This window comes from Globicephala melas, chromosome 21, assembly GCF_963455315.2.
Source record: "Globicephala melas chromosome 21, mGloMel1.2, whole genome shotgun sequence".
Taxonomy (NCBI): domain Eukaryota; kingdom Metazoa; phylum Chordata; class Mammalia; order Artiodactyla; family Delphinidae; genus Globicephala; species Globicephala melas.
This window is the reverse complement of record NC_083334.1, coordinates 17,669,497-17,689,378: the sequence shown is the minus strand read 5'-3', so window position 1 is coordinate 17,689,378 and position 19,882 is coordinate 17,669,497. Positions and strand designations below refer to the sequence as shown.

The 19,882-nt window shown below is 39.3% G+C and overlaps 1 protein-coding gene across 4 annotated transcripts in view; it reads left to right on the top strand.

The window, feature by feature from the left end:
• The first annotated feature begins 5,414 nt into the window (after positions 1-5,414).
• MICU3 (mitochondrial calcium uptake family member 3) overlaps positions 5,415-19,882 on the top strand; it is an 87,875-nt gene continuing 73,407 nt past the window's right edge. Inside the window, exon 1 of one of the 4 annotated variants that reach the window (XM_030831986.2) lies at positions 5,415-6,035. In XM_030831986.2, the coding sequence (XP_030687846.1) occupies positions 5,649-6,035 (387 nt within the window). In that variant the 5' untranslated portion in view covers positions 5,415-5,648. Of the gene's footprint in view, positions 6,077-19,882 lie in introns of all 4 variants that reach the window. The other 3 variants (XR_009560526.1, XM_060291348.1, XM_060291349.1) reach the window with 3 other exon arrangements.

The window sequence follows — 19,882 nt, the reverse complement described above, 5'->3', positions numbered from 1 at the left end:
AATAAATAAATAAATTCATTTAAAATACATATATATATATCTTTAAAAAAAACCTTTTAAATTCTTAGATTCTGATTGCAATATAGAAACTACGTAGATATAGGGCAGAATATCGAGGCTAAAGCCCTGATTGTGTAACCCAGAGAAAAGTTTTAAATTCTTTTCCTCATCAGAAAAAATTAAAGATGTGTACATTTTCATGATTTTTAAGCCCTAAGATTCTACAGAGATGCTTCAGGCCTGGCTGTGGGTGTTTAAAGAGAGGCTTTAAGTGTACAGGATCTGGATCCCCTCCTGTTTTCAACTAGTGACACTCTGCTGTTGTTTACTGGGAATTCTGGACCTTGTCTGAAAATTCTGCTCAGCGCAGTGTTCTGGGTAACACATGCCAATCAGTTGGAGTTGGCAAGAAATGAGACTGGTTTGCCATCCCACTAAGTTTCTGCACATATGTACATGGACTTACCTTATGCTATGCTTGATTTCTCTAATGGTTCCCTCTTGGTGCTGAGCTTTCCATCTGTTCTGAAGGCTGCCCTTCTGTTTGATTATCTTCCCTTAAAGCAATTTCCCATCCAACACCTGACAGTCTGGGGTTAGAGCCAGAGACAAGGGTATATACTGGTTGCACTAGGTCTTACCACCAGATACCTACTGGGTCTGTCCATATGGACATTTCACAGGAGAAAGTGCTACAAGTCAAAGAAGATGAAACACTAGGTTGCTGCTTAAAATACCAAGTTCCTTTTGGTCTTTCCTTACTAAATAAGGAAAATAGCTAATGAGCAGCTTCTTAAGGATTTTCAGGTACTAAAAGACTTTTTAAGATGCTCCCTCATTAAATCTCTTTAGGCTATATCAACATTATCTACCTTTTCTGTTAGTTTCCAACTCTTCAATCAATTTTTGTTCTTAGCTCTTTACAAGCTCTATACATTCCTTTTAAGTCACATAGTTCAGAACTGAGCAAGTTATAACACTACAGTAAATAACACATCATATAAGAACATTAGGAAGAAAATCTATTTTTTATTTTATATAAACTTTTAATTGAAGTATGACATGCATTAAAAAAATATACAAATTGTAAATGGATAGCTCTAGGAATTTCCAGAGTGAATACACTTGTTTAACCAGCACCCATATCAAGAAACAGAACATGAACAGAACTCTAGAACCCCCTTTTCCCACTTCTAGTCACTACCCTCGACCCAAAGAAACGACTATTATGATTTTTGACACCACATGTATATATGTATATATATATATATAGTTTTTGAACATTATAAATAGAATAATACAATTCTTTTGTGTCTGCCTTCTTTGATCCACATGATTGCATGTAGTTGCATTTCAGTAATTTTCATTGCTATATAGCATTCAATTGTGTAGATATAACACAATTAAAAAAAAATCCAGGGCACTATTGATGAACTTATGAATACGTTCTAGTTTCTGGCCAGTTAAAAATATTTCTCTATATGTCTTTTGGTGTACATAAGTATACATTTCTGTTGAGTATTTCACCCAGGATTGAAATTGATGGGTCATAGGGCATGCATATGCTAAACTCTAGTAGTGATTGCCAACAGTTTTATAAAGATGATATTGTTTTGTAACCCAAATATCATGCTTGCATAATAGATGATCAATATATTATTACTCTGAGGCTATTCTTCCCCAGAAGACGGCTTCTGATGGGCATGGAACCTTTAATCGCTATCAGGCATGAAAACAGAATATGACAATTGAGAAAGGGCTCACATGTTTCAGGCAGGCGGCTTTGCTGTTCCTTGTTTCCCAAATACATAGGAAAAGAGGTCCTGGCTACCAAATGGAGGGTAAAGGCAATAACAAGAATTGAACAGTGAGACACTGTCAGCAAAGACCCTGGAAATTATATAAAATCAGAAATTATAGAAATCAGATTGGACAGATGTAATGGTCAGAGCGAGGTTATCACTGGTCTTGAAGTTAGATAGTTAAATGTGTACAACTGGCAGCTTGGTGGTGTCACCAGTGAGATATGTAAGAATGAATGGAAGGTATCAAGGTCAAATCACTGACCTTTGTCCATGGAGCATGCTGGAATTTGTCAGAGCACAAAAAGAATCAGATGGAAGTGTATTGTTTTAAGGCTCTAAATGTAGCAGGATTATGCCTCTTATTACTATGTAAGAGGATGGCTTCAAATCACAAAATTTGTTTCTGAATCAGCCCTTGTCCGTGACAGCAACTTTTTCTTGCCAACATCTTGCTTGCTCATTTTGCCCTTCCCTTTCCATTAATTGCCTTTTAGGATGTGTTGCTTACTTTATGAAGTTCTTTAGCATCAGATGAGCTACTTTATTTCCTTGTCTCCCGATTCACATTCCCATCTTGCCTCTCCCCCTCCCCCTCATTACAATAATAAATTCCCTTCCTCATTTAATAAGCATTTGTTGAAGTCCTACTATGTGCCAGCACTTGAGCCAAATAGATGATCTGGCTTCATGAAGCTTAGAAGAATTTGCTTTGACTAAGGGAAGAGGGCAGAGTACAAACCATTGTCAACTTGTCGCTGGGAGTGGGAGCTAGTCAAAATAGAAAACGATCTGTTTTCTCAGCGCCTTCGATGAATTGGTGTCCATGGCTCTGGATGCTAGGGAATAAAGTTCCAGACTCCTAGTGGCTGGCACTCTGAAGACAAAAGACCAAGAAAAGGCTGCAACCCCACAGAACACAGCCTTCCCATCACTTTCTCTTTTGATTTTGCCAATTGTCCCCCAAGGAAAACAGCACTGAAGATGGGAACAACTTTCCCAAGAGAGAAGTGGCTTGCTGCAGCCTTACTCTTTGGCCGGTAGCCTCCCTCTGTCAGAATTGAGTAGACCTGCGGGTGGGGAGGTTCATGTGCCCTGATGTAGGTCCTCAGGGATAATTTGTCCTCTTCCAACTAGTCAAGATTCTGGTGCTCAGAGTGAGTACAACTAGATAAGCAGGATTTTTTTTAATAGAAGTTTTGTTAAACAGGACATTTGTGCCTAGGCATGACACATATTACACTTAAATGTCACATTTTCAAAATTTAAAAGTCACTCATTTATTTGCAATTTTAAAAGTATTAAAAGGTTAAAATAATTAGGTCATGGGGTGGAATTTTAATTGGAAAGAATAAAGCAATTGTAGGGCAATTATGTGTTTTGAGAAGGAAAATGACATGTGAAAAATGCTATGAAGGAAGTATCTATATTCGCTTTACTAATATGCTTGGAGCATTTTGGTTAATTAGGATCATGGGTTCAGAAGGTGATCACCTATTCAATTCCATTATTTTGTAGGAAACTGTGGCCTCCAAAGCATTATAGGTTATGCAGTTAAGATGTAGCAAAATCAAGAGTCCAGATTTGCCTTCTACTTGATCACTCCACTGATAGTTATGCTTTCCTGAAAAACTGTCTGGCTTAATTCCTGCTGTTGTAAATATTTTTAAATGCTTTAGAGCATTTCTTTTTACTTAGACCATAGTGAACGTAAGTCAAAATTTTTTTGAAGGTGTAGGCTCTCACTGTATATTAGGGACATTTTTTGGATATTATTAATAGTAGAATTGAAATAAAAGATGAAAGAAATTAGGCTAAATCTATATTGATCTAACATTATTACCTGTAATTTCAAAAATTTTTCCAAATTCTTAATATCACGTTTTTTTTAAAAAATAATTTTTCCCTTTGAAAATTAAACTCAAAATGTACAGGTAATAAAGGAATCGAGTTATTTTCATGTAGCTATAGTTACAGAGCATCAGAAGTGAGATGAAAATAATAACTATTCTTAAGGAAATTTAGCTTTTAGAAGAGAGGTACTGAGGAAAGTTAGAATAACTTCTGCATGTAGAGAGACCTTTTATCCAAAGCTTTCTGAGTACTTGGCGAACCTAAACCCAGCACATCTCATGGCAGAAGTTGGTTTCTAGCCAAAGAAATGGCTTGCAGGAGCTACATTAATTTTTTTTTAAACTAGAGAGAAATTATACAGATAGATATGTGAAATCATCTTAGATGGATAATTTCTGTCATTTTCTTTAATTGTAATACCTTATTGTATTACCTCCGTAATTCTTTTTAAGCTACTTGGCTTTTAACATGTAGCTAATAAAAATTCATCAGTCTGTCCAAGAATTCTGCTATTAGGCCATGTCAGAAATTTATGAGAAAATCCGGAAATTGTATTCAGCTTGAAGTAAACAGTGCCAGAAGAAGAACTGTGTTGTAGATCCAGAGAATAAATGCTTCTGTGGGAATTTTCCAGAATTCAGAGAAGACAGAAATTGAAGGAATCTTGGTGATAAAACAAGGAGCCACCACTGAGTCTTCCTTGAGGTACTGGTTATATAAAACCAACAGGCTGAAAGTAAAAGAAATACAGAGATGGCATCTTAAAATAGACACATTTTGTTCATGTTATAGAGGCTTTTTCTGTTTATCACTTTTAGTGGCTTTAAGAAAGGAAAATTCCATTAGCCTATATCAAAACAAGATGTAACTGAGGTGTATCCGATAGATTACTTATAGGCAAGGGGTTAGTGAGGAGTGGCAATAGCAGGACCTGGGCCAGAAAATCTCATTTTGTTTGCCTCTGAAAGCCCTCAGTTTTCATAAGACTTGGCAGGATCTAATCCCCTTGTGACCGCAGCCCATTTGAGACTAATAAATTTAGTTGTGCACATCCCTAGACCCAGACTATTTTAAGGGCTCCTGGAAACATTCCAGAATATAAAGACCAAAGCTAGGTAACTAAGTTACCAAAACTGGGTTCAGGGGCAGGAAACTGATAAGAATGTCATAAACACTTTCTCATAAAGTGTAGCACACAAACAAGTATAGGAATAACAAAAATAAAAAATGGCACAATACACGTACCAATTATTTATATCAACAACTTCCCCCCAAAAGTAAGACAGTTCTGTTTTATTGAATTAAGTCACGCCACTGGTATGGTAATGTTTTTTAAACATATTAACGGTAACTAAAAAACAGCATTAGCCTTCCCCCATCAAAAGACCAGAAGCTGTCATGTAGTCAAAAAAAATCCTTTTACTTAATTTGCTATTTTTATGACTCGAGCCAAATTTTTATATCTCATTTTTGTTGTACACCTGAAGATACCGTTCCAAATTATTCCCGACCTCGTATCAGAAGATCAGGATACCGTTAGGGGATGTGACTTTCTTAGAGGGGCATTACCGATGATTCGAGACCCACCCAGAAAAGCAGAGGCGAAGGGTCACGTTAGCGGAGGGGTGCCCGACACCCCCGCCCCCGAGGGCTCGGTTCAGCTCCGCCGACCTGGCTGTCGCCTGCGGTGTTGGGTTCTCGCGCAGTCAGGTGTAGTCCGGGGGAGGCGCAGTTATTTATGACCGCGGGGTTGGGCTGGGAACGCGGGGCCGAGGAGCAGCCGGTTGCGCCCCCTCCTCCCCAGGCTCTCCCCAGCCAGAGACCCCCGGTTCCCCAGGTGAAGGCCGCCCGGAGAGCACCCCAGGCCGCGCAATCGTAGGGGTCGCTCTCGGACAGCAGCGAACCTCAGCGAACCAACTTCTCGCGAGGTTTCGGGTGCCGCTCCACCGCCTCGTCCGCGTCTTCCTAGCTCCGGTGCGGGCAGCTCCCGCGATGGCGGCGCTGCGGAGGCTTCTGCGGCCGCCGCCTCGGCTTCCGCCTCCGCCCTCGCCTCCCCATCCCTTCCCTGGGCCGTGCGGGCGGCCTGCGGGCATAGCTCCGGGCTCTCCCGGCCGGCCCTTCTGTCGGGAGGAGGAGGAGGGGGCTGTGGCTGAGGCGGCTTGGAGGCGGCGGCGGCGCTGGGGGGAGCTGAGCATAGCGGCCGCGGCCGGCGGGGGTCTGGTCGGCCTGGTGTGCTACCAGCTGTATGGGGACCCCAGGGCCGACTCCGCGCGGGCGCCGGCCCCCTGGCTCCCCTCCAAGAGCGCGGCCGCAGAGCCGGAGGAACCGCCCCGCGGCCGGGGGCTGCTTCCCATCCCGGTCGCCGCTGCCAAGGAGACGGTATGTGCGTGAGCACCTGCGCGCGCCCGGCCGGCCCGCAGGTGACTCTCGGGGTTAGGACCGCCAGGTACTACACCTGAGCGCTGGGAGGGACGGTGTGACAGCCGTGCAGGGCGCGCGTGAGACCGGACGTTGGGGGTTGTCGCAGTGTGACTCTGCGGCTACAGATCGGGACGTCCTGTGAGCGAGACCGAAATCTAATAGGCCAGGCAGCCCCGGGTCTGTTCACCCAGGTGTTGGGAAGACGTACATGATGCATCACGTCAGGATCTTAAAGGTTGCTGCAGTCATCACCTATCTACCAAAACCCAAACCCACGACAAAATAAAACCAAAAAGCGACGCAGAAGAAGTCAAAGGCATGACAGGCAGAAAGTGGAGGGCCGCATATGTGAGAGAAAGGACTCCCAGGCAGGGCCATGCAACAGCAAATGATGGAGGAGGTCCAGTGCAGTAGGAGCGCACTGAAGGAGGGTCTGAGGTCCCAGAAGCCTCGACATTATTGTATGGAAGTTTATTAGTCCCAAGAAAGGAAATGCCAAAACTGTGTAGCCTCCTTATCATAGGTCAGAAAGAATGAAGATGTCACCAGATTGGAAAAGAAAAAAAATTATTCAAAAAGAGTATATTTCTCTAATTTTTCCCCCCACTAAAGCCAGATATTAAGTAGGGACAGTGAGACGATGGAAAGTAGGGAACTGAATGAAGCTAACTCCTGCAGAGGAACTTCAGATGACAATGTTCAGGTCTCATTATGTAGTTGATAATATAAGGTAAAGGTGAGTGTAAGGCAAGAGTGAGTGGAGGGGCATGAAATTTTTGTCTTATCAGTATATTTAATAGTCATGTATGACTAGGAAATCGTCTAGGGAAATTTTTCTTGCAAGACAAGAAGAGTGTGAGGGGCTTAGATGACAGTACTTTGGAAAAGAGGTAGCTATTCTGTTTCTAACTTTAATGAGATTTATATACCCTTTATTCTTTGCCCAAATACGCAGTGGTGATCTGATGTAAGTGCATCAGTTCTTCTGGAGATTTTTGTTGTATTTAGGGCAGGGAATCTATTTTATCGACCTTCTAGCAGCAAATCACACATACATAGCATAAAGTATTTTTATACAATGAATACTTAAAATACTAGCAAATACCCTCAACCTTCATCCCCCAACCACACACACACACACACACACACACACACACACACACACACACACACACACACACATATTAAGCTTGTGTCCTGATTGACCAAGTCAGAACTTTTAATCAACCATAGTTATCTGGGAACAGATTAGGATGGTAGTGAACGTTCAAATGGTATTTTCTTTTCTTCTTTTTTAAAATTAATTTTACTTTTAAAGTTGAGAGGCAGTATCATGCAGTTTTTGAAAGACCATGCTCAGAAAGCTAGGACTCTGGCTCTACCACTTCCTAGATGTATCATTACTTAATCTCTCAATGCCTGTTTCCTCATCTGTAAATAAGGTTAATAGTGTCTTCCTCATAGATTTATGAGGGTTAAATGAGTTAATATATTTAAAGGAGTTTGAATGGCACCCCTAGCAGGTAGTGAGCATTCAGTAAATTGGTTTTATTTTATTCATTTGTTTACCTATTTATTGTCTGTTATTTATTTACTTACATTATTATTGCCTGGTGTTTATAAAAATTGCTGTACATTGTTTTAAAAGTCAAATAATACTGAAATCATGTCTTACCCTTGCCAAGTCTCCAGTAGTACATCCTGATCATTATTCCTTTTTGTATTTTACCTTTTCCCCCCCTGAAAACTTTTATAATCTTCTTTTTATCCCTGGTGTTTGAAAACTTCACAATAAGGAGCTTTGGAGTGGGCATTTTTTCATTTATTGTGCCTTATACTTGAGGGTCCTTTCAATATGGAGATTCACGTCTGAAAGTTCTCTATACTTTTCTTGTATTATTTCTTGGACAGTTTCTTCTCTATTTTCTTTTTTTGGAATCTCTATTAGTCCGAAGTTACACCTCCTGACAGATCCTAATTTAATTCAAATTTTAATCTTTCTTAAATTCTAACTTTTTAATCTTTTTGTTTGTTTTTATGAGAGATATCCTTGACTTTATCTTCCAGTCTTCCTATTAAATATTTTATTTCAGCTATCCTAATTTTTTAATTCAAAGAACTATTTTTGTGTTCTCTGATGTTCACGTGTTCATTGTATTTTGTTTTATGGCTGCTAAATTTCTCTTTTTATTATAAGGGTATTAATTATAGGGTTTTTAAAAATTGTCTTCTACCCCATGTATTGTGTGGTTTCTTCCAGGTTTTTGTTTTTGTTTTTAAATTCCTGTTTGATTTTCTAAGCTCTCACTTTCATTTTAGAGGTTTTCCTCACTTATCTGTGGTTGTTACCTATCTGTATTTGAGAGCCACTCAGAAGCTCTTCATACATGGACATGATTTTTCATTTGGGCTTTTCATTAGAGTGGCATCCAAATGTCAGTATTTTATGTCTTTTTCTCTGGTGTCATTGCACTTCTTCAAAGAATAGGTGAGGTGGGAGGAACAGTAATATTCTGGGTTCAGGCACAAGTGCACATATGTGTGAGAGCATATATGCTGGGGGAGTGTCCAGTGATGGACTTACGTATTGTTCTCTAACCCTCTCTTTTCATCCCCACCACTTACTCTCCCTCCACAGTAACTTGTGTTCCCTGGTCTTATCTTTTTTGAGGTCTGTGCTGAAAATCAGCTAACTTCCACTTGGTCTCCTCCTCCACAGTACCCAGGTAGTGTGTCTGCTCCCCTAGGTCAATTATCACTCCTCCAGCTCTTCAATTTTATAAAAATTTGATGAATTCTCTTGAGTGTTTTAGTCTCCTCTCCTTTTTTCTTTTTTAGTTCTCGTATGTTTGCACCTTTTGAAAGATTCATTTACTGGGATTTTAATGTGGTTAGGGGAGGAAGGGGTTCAAAGAAACTCATGAGGTCAATCTGCCATTTGTCAGAAATATTTTAAACCTGTGTTGCCTCCTCATTTATTATGCTTATTTGATTTCCCTGAAGTGGTAGAAGTGATTCCTTTTGATGTTTCAAACTATAGCTAAGAACCTTTGATTTATAAAGCCTCTTTTAAGCTGCATTTTATACTGAACATAAACCTAGCATATAAATTAACCTGTACGTGTTGTGAGAATAATATAACTGATGGGAATGAACAGCAGTAACCTACAGACATGCAGTTCTGTTACCGTAGCCTTGAAGATTTTTGTTTTAAAGGCATTGCCTCTGAACTTCCTCCAGAAGGCCTTCCCTGACTCTATAGATTTGTTAAAATACCCCTGCTTATCCTGTAGCCCCAGATGATGACTTTTTGCAATTATTTGTTAATTGTCTTCTCTTCTTAGTCTTTTAAGGAGTGGCATTGTGTTTGTCTTGATCACCTTTATGTCTTCATTGCCTGCTATGGAGCCTAGCCCTGGTAGGCACATAATAAATACTTGTCAAATGAATAAGCCCATGCTAAATATTTACATGGGACATAACACATTGAAAAGACACAACCACATTCTGTGAGAGTTAACAGTTTCATATTTTGTTCAGCTAAAGTAGTTATTTATAGCATTAGAAATGGGAAGACATCAGTCAAGGTCAAAATTCCACGCTTCAGGAGACCAAATCATGTGACATTGTATTTATTTTAATTGTGCAAGTTTGGCTTGCCAAAATTTTTTCAGTAAATGTGGCCTTGAACTTTATTAATGTTATAGAGAGATGTTGACAAGATTCTGTTAAGAACCCTACAGTTTTAACCTTAAAGCATTATTTTTATTAGAGAAAAAATTTGGGTTCTAGAACTGCCTTTCTGGTTCAGGTTCAAAAATTTTTAAAGCTACTAGATTGATTAACATACTTTAATCCAGTATTTTACCTATTATATGTAACGCATGATCTATTTTATGGTTTGATCATCTTAAGACTTTAATCAGTTTAGTTTTACTCTCAAGTGAAAAAGAGAGCAATACTTTTTATCTCTTTTGTATATTTCTATAATAATTGCCAATAATTATGCATTGTTTCTTTCACTGTATACCTTTTCTAACCTCTTTTTAAGGCAGCACGTTTTGAGACTTGAGGTAATGCTCATTCTTTCCCAGAATATTGAAGAATTTGCCAGATGTGTAAATGTAGAAGAGTCTTATGAGGGGAGTCACACAGTTGTGAAATTGGAGACAGGTTAATTCTGTGTAGAATAACCTTGTTGTATAGGAAGCTAAATTAGGTGATCCCCTCTTTTGGTTTCCTGGTAGAATCTGGTAGATTTATTTGTCACAGGGTAGCCAGGTAAGATGTTGTTGCCTCTTAGGTGAGAATGTTAGAGAGTATGGTTCTTCATATTCTTTAATTAAAAAAATACATGTCAAGCAGTTTTTTTTGTTTTGTTTTGTTTTTTGCCACGCCATGTGGCTTGTGGGATCTTAGTTCCCTGACCAGGGATTGAACCCAGGCCCTCGGCAGTGAGAGCACGGAGTCCTAACCGCTGAACCACCAGGGAATTCCCACGTCAAGCAGTTTTTAACAATAATATTTCTTTAGACAAGAGATAGTTACGGCTTTACTAGGAAAATGACAGTGAAGCACTTGGAAGTTGCTGGACTGGAGAGAGATTCTGGAGGTAGGATCAACAGGATTGGTAGTTGATTGGATTTTAGGGATGAGAGAGATGGAAGAGTCTAGGATGATATTCAGGTTTTTGTCTTGGGTGGGTTGTGCAGTAATTCACTGAGACCAGGTCTTCAGGAACAAACAAACAAACAAACAAACAAACAGGTTGGGGTAGTGGACATGGATGATGAGTTTTTAACTTGCACAGTGGATCAAGGTATCTTTGGACAGCTGAAGGGAAGTTTCCAGCTGGATACATAGGTCAGAAGCTCAGGAGAGAAATCTATATTATACATACAGAATTGGGAATCATCAAGTGTTAAAAGTCGTAAGAATGGATGATGTTGTTCAGAATATGTAGAACAAGAGAAAAGCACTTAAGGAGAGAGCCCTGGTGAGCATCAGCGTTTTAAAAGACTGACAGAGAAATGGAACTCTGCAAAAAGCTGAGATCCAGACAGAATAAAGAAAGCCAGGAGAGTTGTGGAAGCCAACAAAAGACTGCACTTCAAGTAAGAGTTATTCAGTTAGAGTGAACGCTACGAGAGGAGGTCAGCTAAGACGAGTAATGGGAAGTGTTCAACGGTTTTAGCAACAAGGAGGTCATGGGTGATCTTGGTGAGATCTTGAAGGAGAAAAGCACATTATAGTTGGCTAAGTTGAGAGTAAAGGTAAAGAAAAGCTGAGGTGGACAAGGTGAAGCAAGTGTTGACAACCCTTTCATGAACTTGGCCATGAAGAGAAAAAGAGGGCAGTAGCTCAAAGGACTACTATTGTGGAATTGATTTTTTTCTTAATGAAAGACCCTTGAATATAATTTAATTGCTGATGGAAAGAAGAGGAACACTAAACCCAAAGGAAATAGAGGATAATTGACTTGCCAAGGACCAAGGTGGAGATGGGAGCTGAAAGTTAAAGCACAGGGAAGAGTTTAATCTTGTATAATAGGAGATGCCATTTCCGGTGTGACAGGAGCAAGGGCTGGGAGGAGGCAGAGAGCATACATGTTTAGTGGGAAGCAGTCGAAGGAGTTCATGCCTGATGGCTTTTATTTTCTCTGTGCAACAGAAGATGATGTCATCTTCTGGGAGCAAGATAGTAGAAATTTGTGGAGTCACCATGGCAGAGATTTGGGGGAGAGTAGAGGATCAATATAGCCACTTAAAAAAAACTAGAAAACCATGAAACCTTTTAATTTGCTTATGTTTAGTATTTGCAAGTTTAAATGTGAGTTTTTAAATGATAAAATGAGATTTTAACTTGCTCATGAAACGGAGAAGTTTTTCGATGAATATTTTTACCTGGTCACAACTTTTGCTGTTCTAATTCTTGTTTATGCTATCTCTTTTTTTGAGATGTATAAATGCTAGTAATATGATTTAACTAGTACTTTTTTACCCATGATGTAATGTTTAGCTTACATAGGAAATGCACCTAACTTATAGTACACTCCAAATTCTATTCTTTTTCTTTAAACTTGATGGGCAAGTTTAAACTGGACAGTACTAATTCTCACTAATACTAATTCTGATTTCCTGTATGTGCCAAACACTGAGAATTTGAGCAACTTTATTCTGTGTAGTGTAAACACACCCATGCTGGAGAAAAATGTGTTTTAAAAAATTGAACAAGTTTTATTTATGGCATTATGTAGCATTAAAGAAAACACCTAGTCATTTGTATACTAAGTAGGATTTTCTAGACATATTGTTTTCTTCACCTTCCTCTTTAAGTAACCCTTTACTCCTTTATCCTTTGATGTATTACTAGATTATATAAGCTAAGTAAAATATGGAACTTCAGTGCTGTACCACTTAATTGACTGGCATAGTGTTTGCTCATTACAGAATTATTTTTCCAAATTGGAAAAGTAGACTCCATCTACTTTTTGGGTTTTTTTTTTTCCCATTCACTAGTTTGCCTTTTAACAATTTTAATACTCAACTCCATCTCTGGAATTTAGAATACAGAAAGTATATATAAAGGAATTTCAAATAATTCCATTTTTTTCCCCTGCTTTCTGATAAGGATGATATCTATCCAGTTGACACTCTTAAGTATCGACTAGGTGAGAGATTTGGATTTTCCATTTCCCTGGAAGGAATATAATGGATTGTTCAAATTGCTTGCAGCAATTCAGAGTGAACACTTCCTAACCAGTCTCACATCGGGTCAGAAGGACTCTTATAGGTTAGGTCCAATTTAAGCTAGCTCCAACCTGTTGAAATTGGTTCTATTCAGATAGGATCATCTAAACTTCTTCCCACCACTTTAACTTTATTCTTACTGACTAAGGTGGAATGTGGTTTGTAATTCTCCATATACATACAAGCACATTCACTCTTGTCCCCAGGAGATTAAGAAAGCTTTTGAGACATTACTGTTATCAAGCTCAATGATGGAGTCCTAAGGACAGTAATAGAAAGCTTTTGGACTAAGGTTTGTGGTGATAGGAGATCAGTGTGACTCGAACTTTACCTCCTTTCTGCATTCGATCTTTGTGGTCATGTGGCTTCCTCCAGACTGCTTGCTATCCAAATAAATGTGTCACATCAGGATTTTATGTCCTCCTAGTAAAGAATACAGTCTTCGTAACCCTTTGGTCTAGTACTGTGCAGCCGTGCTATCACATATGCCTGTCATGCTCTCCTCTGATCTGCTAGCCCCGGTGATTACCTGATCACCATAAAAGGTCAGGTAGGAGTGTTGATTCAAGTCTTTTATAACACAGACTTAATCAAAGTCAAGACATCCTATTTGGGGAGCAACGTTAAAAGTCTGTATTTCATACTTTGATCTAATATTCTAAATTTTATTACTTAAAAGTACAAAAGTGCTATTGTGAACTAAGTATTTAATTATCAAAAATATTACACCTATACATCACCAAATAATTAAATCTAAAACTTATCCTGAATCACTATAGTAGTTATTTAAAACTTTTTATAAAACTGTAGGCAAGGAGGCAAACTTCTCAAGATTCCTGCCATTTGCTGGCAAATTATAGGAGAATAGCACTTGGTGTCTTTGGTCTTCTACCCACACCCCTCATCTAACAGAATTTGGAACATGGCTAAAGCCATAGATGAGGTTGAACATTGATCTTCAGTAGAATAGTGAAAACTGGGAGGATATGGAAAAGTGACCCAGAGTGGGATTATCAAAGTGTCAGGTTTATAAGGGCAGAAGTTAGGTTGTAGGCGTGTATTGTTTGATTAAAGGCTGACAGAGAAGTTCTAGAAACATGTCTTTTCTATATTTTGGTGATATGTTTTATTCAGGACTTTACTCCGATTCTCTCAGAATCTTACAGAGAAAGTGGCATTCTTAAATATACTATATAATTCCAGTGTCTGCTGCTGTGCTTTCTTAATTGTAGGCGAGTACAGTGGCTCCCTGGGAAGTTTAATTCCTTTGGAAAAACAAGGTACTGGGGAACAGATGGGTCAGTTACCTAACTTAGAAAAAGTGGTGGAGACACTGTGATGTGACTACTGATTCACTCACAGCACCACATCCTAGTCCAAAGCAATTTGATCTTCACACAGTGTTTAGCTTCTGTGTGGGAAAATACAGATCTTCCTCCCTTGCCTTTCCCTCATGTCCTCCCTCTACAGTGATCTCTGCCCATTGCTGCTTATGATTGCCCTCTACAGCAGCTTTAAACTCAGGGATGAAAGTGATTATGGAAATAACACAGGCTGAAATAAGTAAAAGCAAAGTGCAATGAGGAGCAGTTGGCTTGGGGTCAGGAGAAATAAGTCAAAATGATGACTTTGCCTTTACTCACCTGTGCCCTGTATAGCTGAGTCAGCAACCTTTAAGCTGGCTTTTCAGGAAGTCTCAAAAAACACTTTTATTTACATTTACTGGCCCAAACTTAGTCAAACGGCCCTATCTAATTGCAACAAAGCTTGAAGAATGTGACCTTATTCTGTGTGCTATTGGGCCTAGCTAAACATCAGAGTTCTCTTTCTAAGGAAAAACGAGAGAATGAGCAATAGGTGTATGTCGGTCTTTGTTAGTTGTGAAGTATATTGTGTTGGGAGAATGGCTTTTAAGTGAAATGAAAATGCTCGTAGATAAATTATGGGATGCTCATTTAATAAAATAAATGGTTTAGACTTCTGGTTTTATCCATACAGCATGCTGCATAATCTGTCCTAAAAATATTTGAAACATCTTTTTACATGCCATGCCATGCTTTTCAGAAATTAAAGGAAATTGCCTGCTGCAGGAATAAAGAGGAAACTAATAACTAGAACAGTGTGACCTGTGGCTTAAGTGGGGAGCAATGAGTCATTATTCATGGAATTCTAGGGATGTGGATTTTAATGCCTATGTGGGGACAAGACCTTGGGAAGTTGGAACTGAGGCACCACCTCCCTAAAGCCAGAGCCCTCATCAACAGAACGGACTAGAAGAAAACCATCCCTGGTCCTGCCAGTACAAGTTGATGACAGGGAGGCCTGACGATGTCTGTATGGGCTCTAAGTGGAAAAAAGGACTCTCCTGGGCTTCCCTGGTGGTGCAGTGATTAAGAGTCCACCTGCCGATGCAGGGGACACGGGTTCATGCCCCGGTCCGGGAAGATCCCACATGCCGCGGAGCGGCTGGGCCCGTGAGCCATGGCCGCTGAGCCTGCGCGTCCGGAGCCTGTGCTCCACAACGGGAGAGGCCACAACAGTGAGAGGCCCGCGTACTGCAAAAAAAAAAAAAAAAAAGGACTCTCCTGAGAATGTATAAAAATGGTCCCACACTCCCTCAAATGGGTTTAGAGTTAGAACTTCTATTACCCATGCCGAGAAAAAGCTGTTGTAGCTGGCAGAAAGAAATGCAAAACTTCTTTGGAGGGAAATGCCCTGAACACTGGCCACATGGACATCCTACAGAGAAGGTCTCCAAGAGGGTAAGCTCATAATCCAAAGTACAAAGTATATTAAGTTCTATGAAAGAGAGTCAGCAAACTGAGTGATTAGTTTGTGATGGGAATAAACTGCCGAAACTCAGTCATATTCCATGGTTTTTAAAACTTTTTTATCCTTTTCAATATTAATTTCTACAAGTGAAAAATTGATTCATTACTTTAAAAATTTTATACCTTTTGTTAGTGCTTCTATTGTACTCTCTTTTCAGAATTAATAATTGTTACCATTTGGAAATATTTGTTTCTAGTCTTTTTCAGAGATTTAAAACTTACTAAGTATGCTGTCTTTTTTAATAGCAGTGTTGAAGAACATTGGCTTTCAATAGAGTTTCTCTTCATTTTTTCAAACTTAGCGATCTTAGCAATAGAAACAGTTGTTAGCAGAGTTATGGTTAAGAGTGTGGTCTGCAGAGTCAGAATACCTAGATTTGAATCTCCGCTCTTTCACTGAGGAACCTTGCCAAAACTAAATAATTTTACATGCTTCATTTTCCTCATTTGTAAAGTAGGGAAGTAGTAGTACCTACATTATAGGATTATTAAGAGGGATTAAAATGGCCAGGCACATCGGAAGTTCTTGTAGGTGTTAGCTATTTTTGTGTGTGTGTGTGTGGCTAAATAGGGACTTTGTGTATGCATAGCAGCAGAGTTACTGTGCCACTTGTCTGATTATCACCTCAGCTCCAGATCTACCTTTCCTTGCCCTGCTTGTGATGCTGCTGCTGGAAATTGCAAACACTTCCTCTTTGCCGGGAGATTATGACAGGGACACTGCAGGCAGAGGAGGCTTCTGGCTCTGGCTCCGGCGTGCCTCTCTTCTGCTTGTTCCTGAGGCAGCACTGGGACGCCCCATGACACTCATCTTCAGGCTCTCCTGTATCAGTCAGGGGCCAGTCAGAAACAGAAGCAGTTAAGGTTTAATATAAAGAATTATTAACTATTTACAGGGGATTAGCTACTAAGAAGGAATCAAAATTAAAAGGAATACCCTAGGGCTGAGGGAGAGTACCCAAGGAAGGAACAAAGTTGGAAGGCAGCGGCCTCCCTAGGTTGGGATTCAGGCCTCGTTGGAAGAGGTGTGTTCACCGCTAGAGCTTTTCCAAGTTGCTGGGCTGAGGCTGGCAGATAGAGAACCAGAAGCTGGGACTGGCAGCCTGAAAGCCTCCTGCTGGGGTGCCATTGGACCAATGCTGGCAGACAGGGAACCATGGGCCGGAACTGGCCTGCAGGAGACACCGCCCCCACCCCCCGCCCCCCAAGCTGGGATGCAGCAGGCCAAGGCTAGTTGGCGGGTGGGGAATCTCAAGTTGGGACTAGCAAGCAGGAAGCCCTCCCACTGGGGTATAGGTAGGTCAAGGAGACTGACACTGATCTTATTTAATGTTTTTTGTTTGGTTGTTTATAAATGATCCAAAAGAGAGGGGACATGGTTAAATCTCCAAATATTCAAGTTCTTCCAGAGAGTAAATTGCCAACTTGACGGGGATGACCTACAAGAACATTTTTAAGGCCTATATAAGTGAGTAGAGAAAAAGGGCAGATGAGTTGCTCTGTGGCTGGTGTTCTGGAATGAATGTTTTGTGTCTCCCCAAAATTCATATGCTGGAGCCCTACCCCCCAGAGTGGCTGTATTAGGAAATTGGGCCTCCAAGGAAGTAATTAAGGTTAAATGAGGTCATAAGAGTGGGATCCTGATCTGATAGGATTAGTGTCCTTACAAGAAGAGACGCCAGACAGCTTGCCCTCTCTTTCTTTCTGTGCCCACACACTGAGGAAAGGCCATGTGGGGACATAGAAAGAATGTGGCAATCTACAACCCAGAAAGAGAGCTCACACCGTGACCATGCTGGCACCTTGATCTTGAACATCTAGTTTCCAGAACAGTGACAAAATAAATTCTGTCACTTAAGCCATCCAGTCTATGATACTTTGTTTTAGCAGCAGGTAAGTTCACGGTGATTCATTTAGGGAAAAATAGTTCAAACTATTAATGGTATGTTGTGTTTGTTTCTTTCAGTTGTAATCTAGAAAAACTATTTTGGAGTGATTATGTAGCCAGGCCTAGAAGACAGTGGCTTAGTGCATAGCTAGAGGTTTTGTCATTACGGGTCAGCCATCACTCTCAAGAAATAAATAGAATACCACCTACTGTATAATCTAGGAGTTTGGAGCTGAGCCAGGAAGATTGAGAGAAAGGGAGTAGCGTGTGAGGCAGATGAGAGCCACAAGGAAATTCCAGGCAACTGGAATAGTTTTGTCACCGTGGACGTATTTAGAGAACTCCCAATTTATAGTGACACAGAGGTACTGAGCTGCCACATTCTCTGTGTGGAGCTGAGGTGCCAACGACTGATTAATAGAGAGGATTAATAGAGAGGATAATAGATTAATAGAGAGGATACTCTTCATAAACTGATTCTATTGACCAGGGGAGAAGGAAGTGTGCTCATTTAGTTTTCATTTAATGTTTACAGTTCATGGAGTTAGTATTTATTTGTCCATTTTACAGTGAAAATGCTAAAGTTCGGAAATCTCTTTTCCCCAAGTGTACCTAATTAGGAAGTGTTGAAGCTGGCATTTGAACCTAGGCCTGAAGGATTGTAAAATCCAGGCACTTTCATTTCAGTGTACCAAGTTGTGTAATGTGGAAGAACACTGGGTTGGGTGTCCTAACACCTGAGTTCTGGTCCCAGACTCATTTGCTGTCTGTGTGGTCCTGATGAAGTCCTCTCTAGCCTCTAGACTAAGCTAACCCTTTTTTAAAAATGAGTTAATATATGTTCTGTTTGCTTTTTTTAAAAATAATACACCATTCCACAACTTTTTCTGTCTATGCATATATGTGTATATATGTGTGTATGTATGTGTATGTATTGATATGTACATATATATGTGTATGTTTCTTTGAAGAATGAACTTTTTAATGGTCATAGACTACTCCATTGATGTGCCATAATTTATTTAACCATTGTCCTGCTGATGGGAATTTTGATTGTTTCTATTTTTTTCACTGTTAGAAGCAGTGCTGCAGTGAATATCCAGGGTTCTTTGTAGATGCAAATGTTAAATTGCTGGGTCCATAGCTATTATATTTTAATAGGCACTGTCAAATTGTTCTTCAAAATGGTTACACTAAGATATACTTTTACCAGCAATAAGAAATGGGCTTCCAGTGTTCCCCTTCACTTAATATTGTTAAGTTTAATTGTTTTCCCAATTTGAGTGTGAAAAATGATTTATCATGATTATTATAATTTCCATTTCTGTGGTTACTAGTGAGGTAGAGAATTTTTTGTTTCTTTATAGTTTCCTAGGAATTGCCCATTAATATCCTTTGCCAACTTTTATTTTTTTATTGACTGATTTCTAGGATATGTCAAAATATTAAATCCTGTTCCTACTTTATAGGTCACAAATATTTTTCTCACCTCAGTCCTTTTTAAAATATATTTTACAGGCCGTAAATTTAAACACATATATCATTTCCTTTTTAACACAAATGTGACCATACTGTACATATTGTTCTTGCCTTTTATACTGATATTTATCTGAGATATTAATATATTTATTATAGGTCTCTTTATTCTGATCTTATATTTGGATGCTCTTCCAAACTATGGATATGCCATAATTTATGTTTAATGTCTCTTTCATTTTCAGTTCTTTTTCAAAATCAGACTTGATAGAGGTTTGTCTATTTTATTAAGTCTTTTCAAATACCACTATTTTGTGTTTACTGTTTTATTGGGGGGGTTGTTATTTATTTCTGCTTTTATCTTTATTGTCTGTTTCCTTCTGTTTTTGTCAAATTTATCTTATCCTCTTTTTTCACTTCTTGAGTTGAATACATAGTTCGTTTATTTTAAATTCTTAATTGTTCTTTAGTAAATACATGTAAGGATATGAATTTTCCTGTGTCAGTAATGACTTTGACCAAATTATACAGGTGGCTATTTGTAAGTTCCTAAGTGTCATTTATTTTCAAAAGGCTTGTAATCCCAGTTTTTATTTCTTTTTTAATCCAATAATTGTTTACTTAATGGTGTATCTTAAATTTTCCAAACTGGCCTTTTTTCTGTCAGTTTTTTGCTGTTAAATTTTAACATTTTCCCATATGCAGCAGGGAATAAGCCTTGAATGAGTTTGTTTTTTAAAATGGAGTATATCCAACTTTTAAAAAGACAATAGACAATAATACTATAATGCATAACTATGTATGTACTACCAGCTTAAAAAATAAACTATCAACATATATACCTTCCCCCATCATAATCCT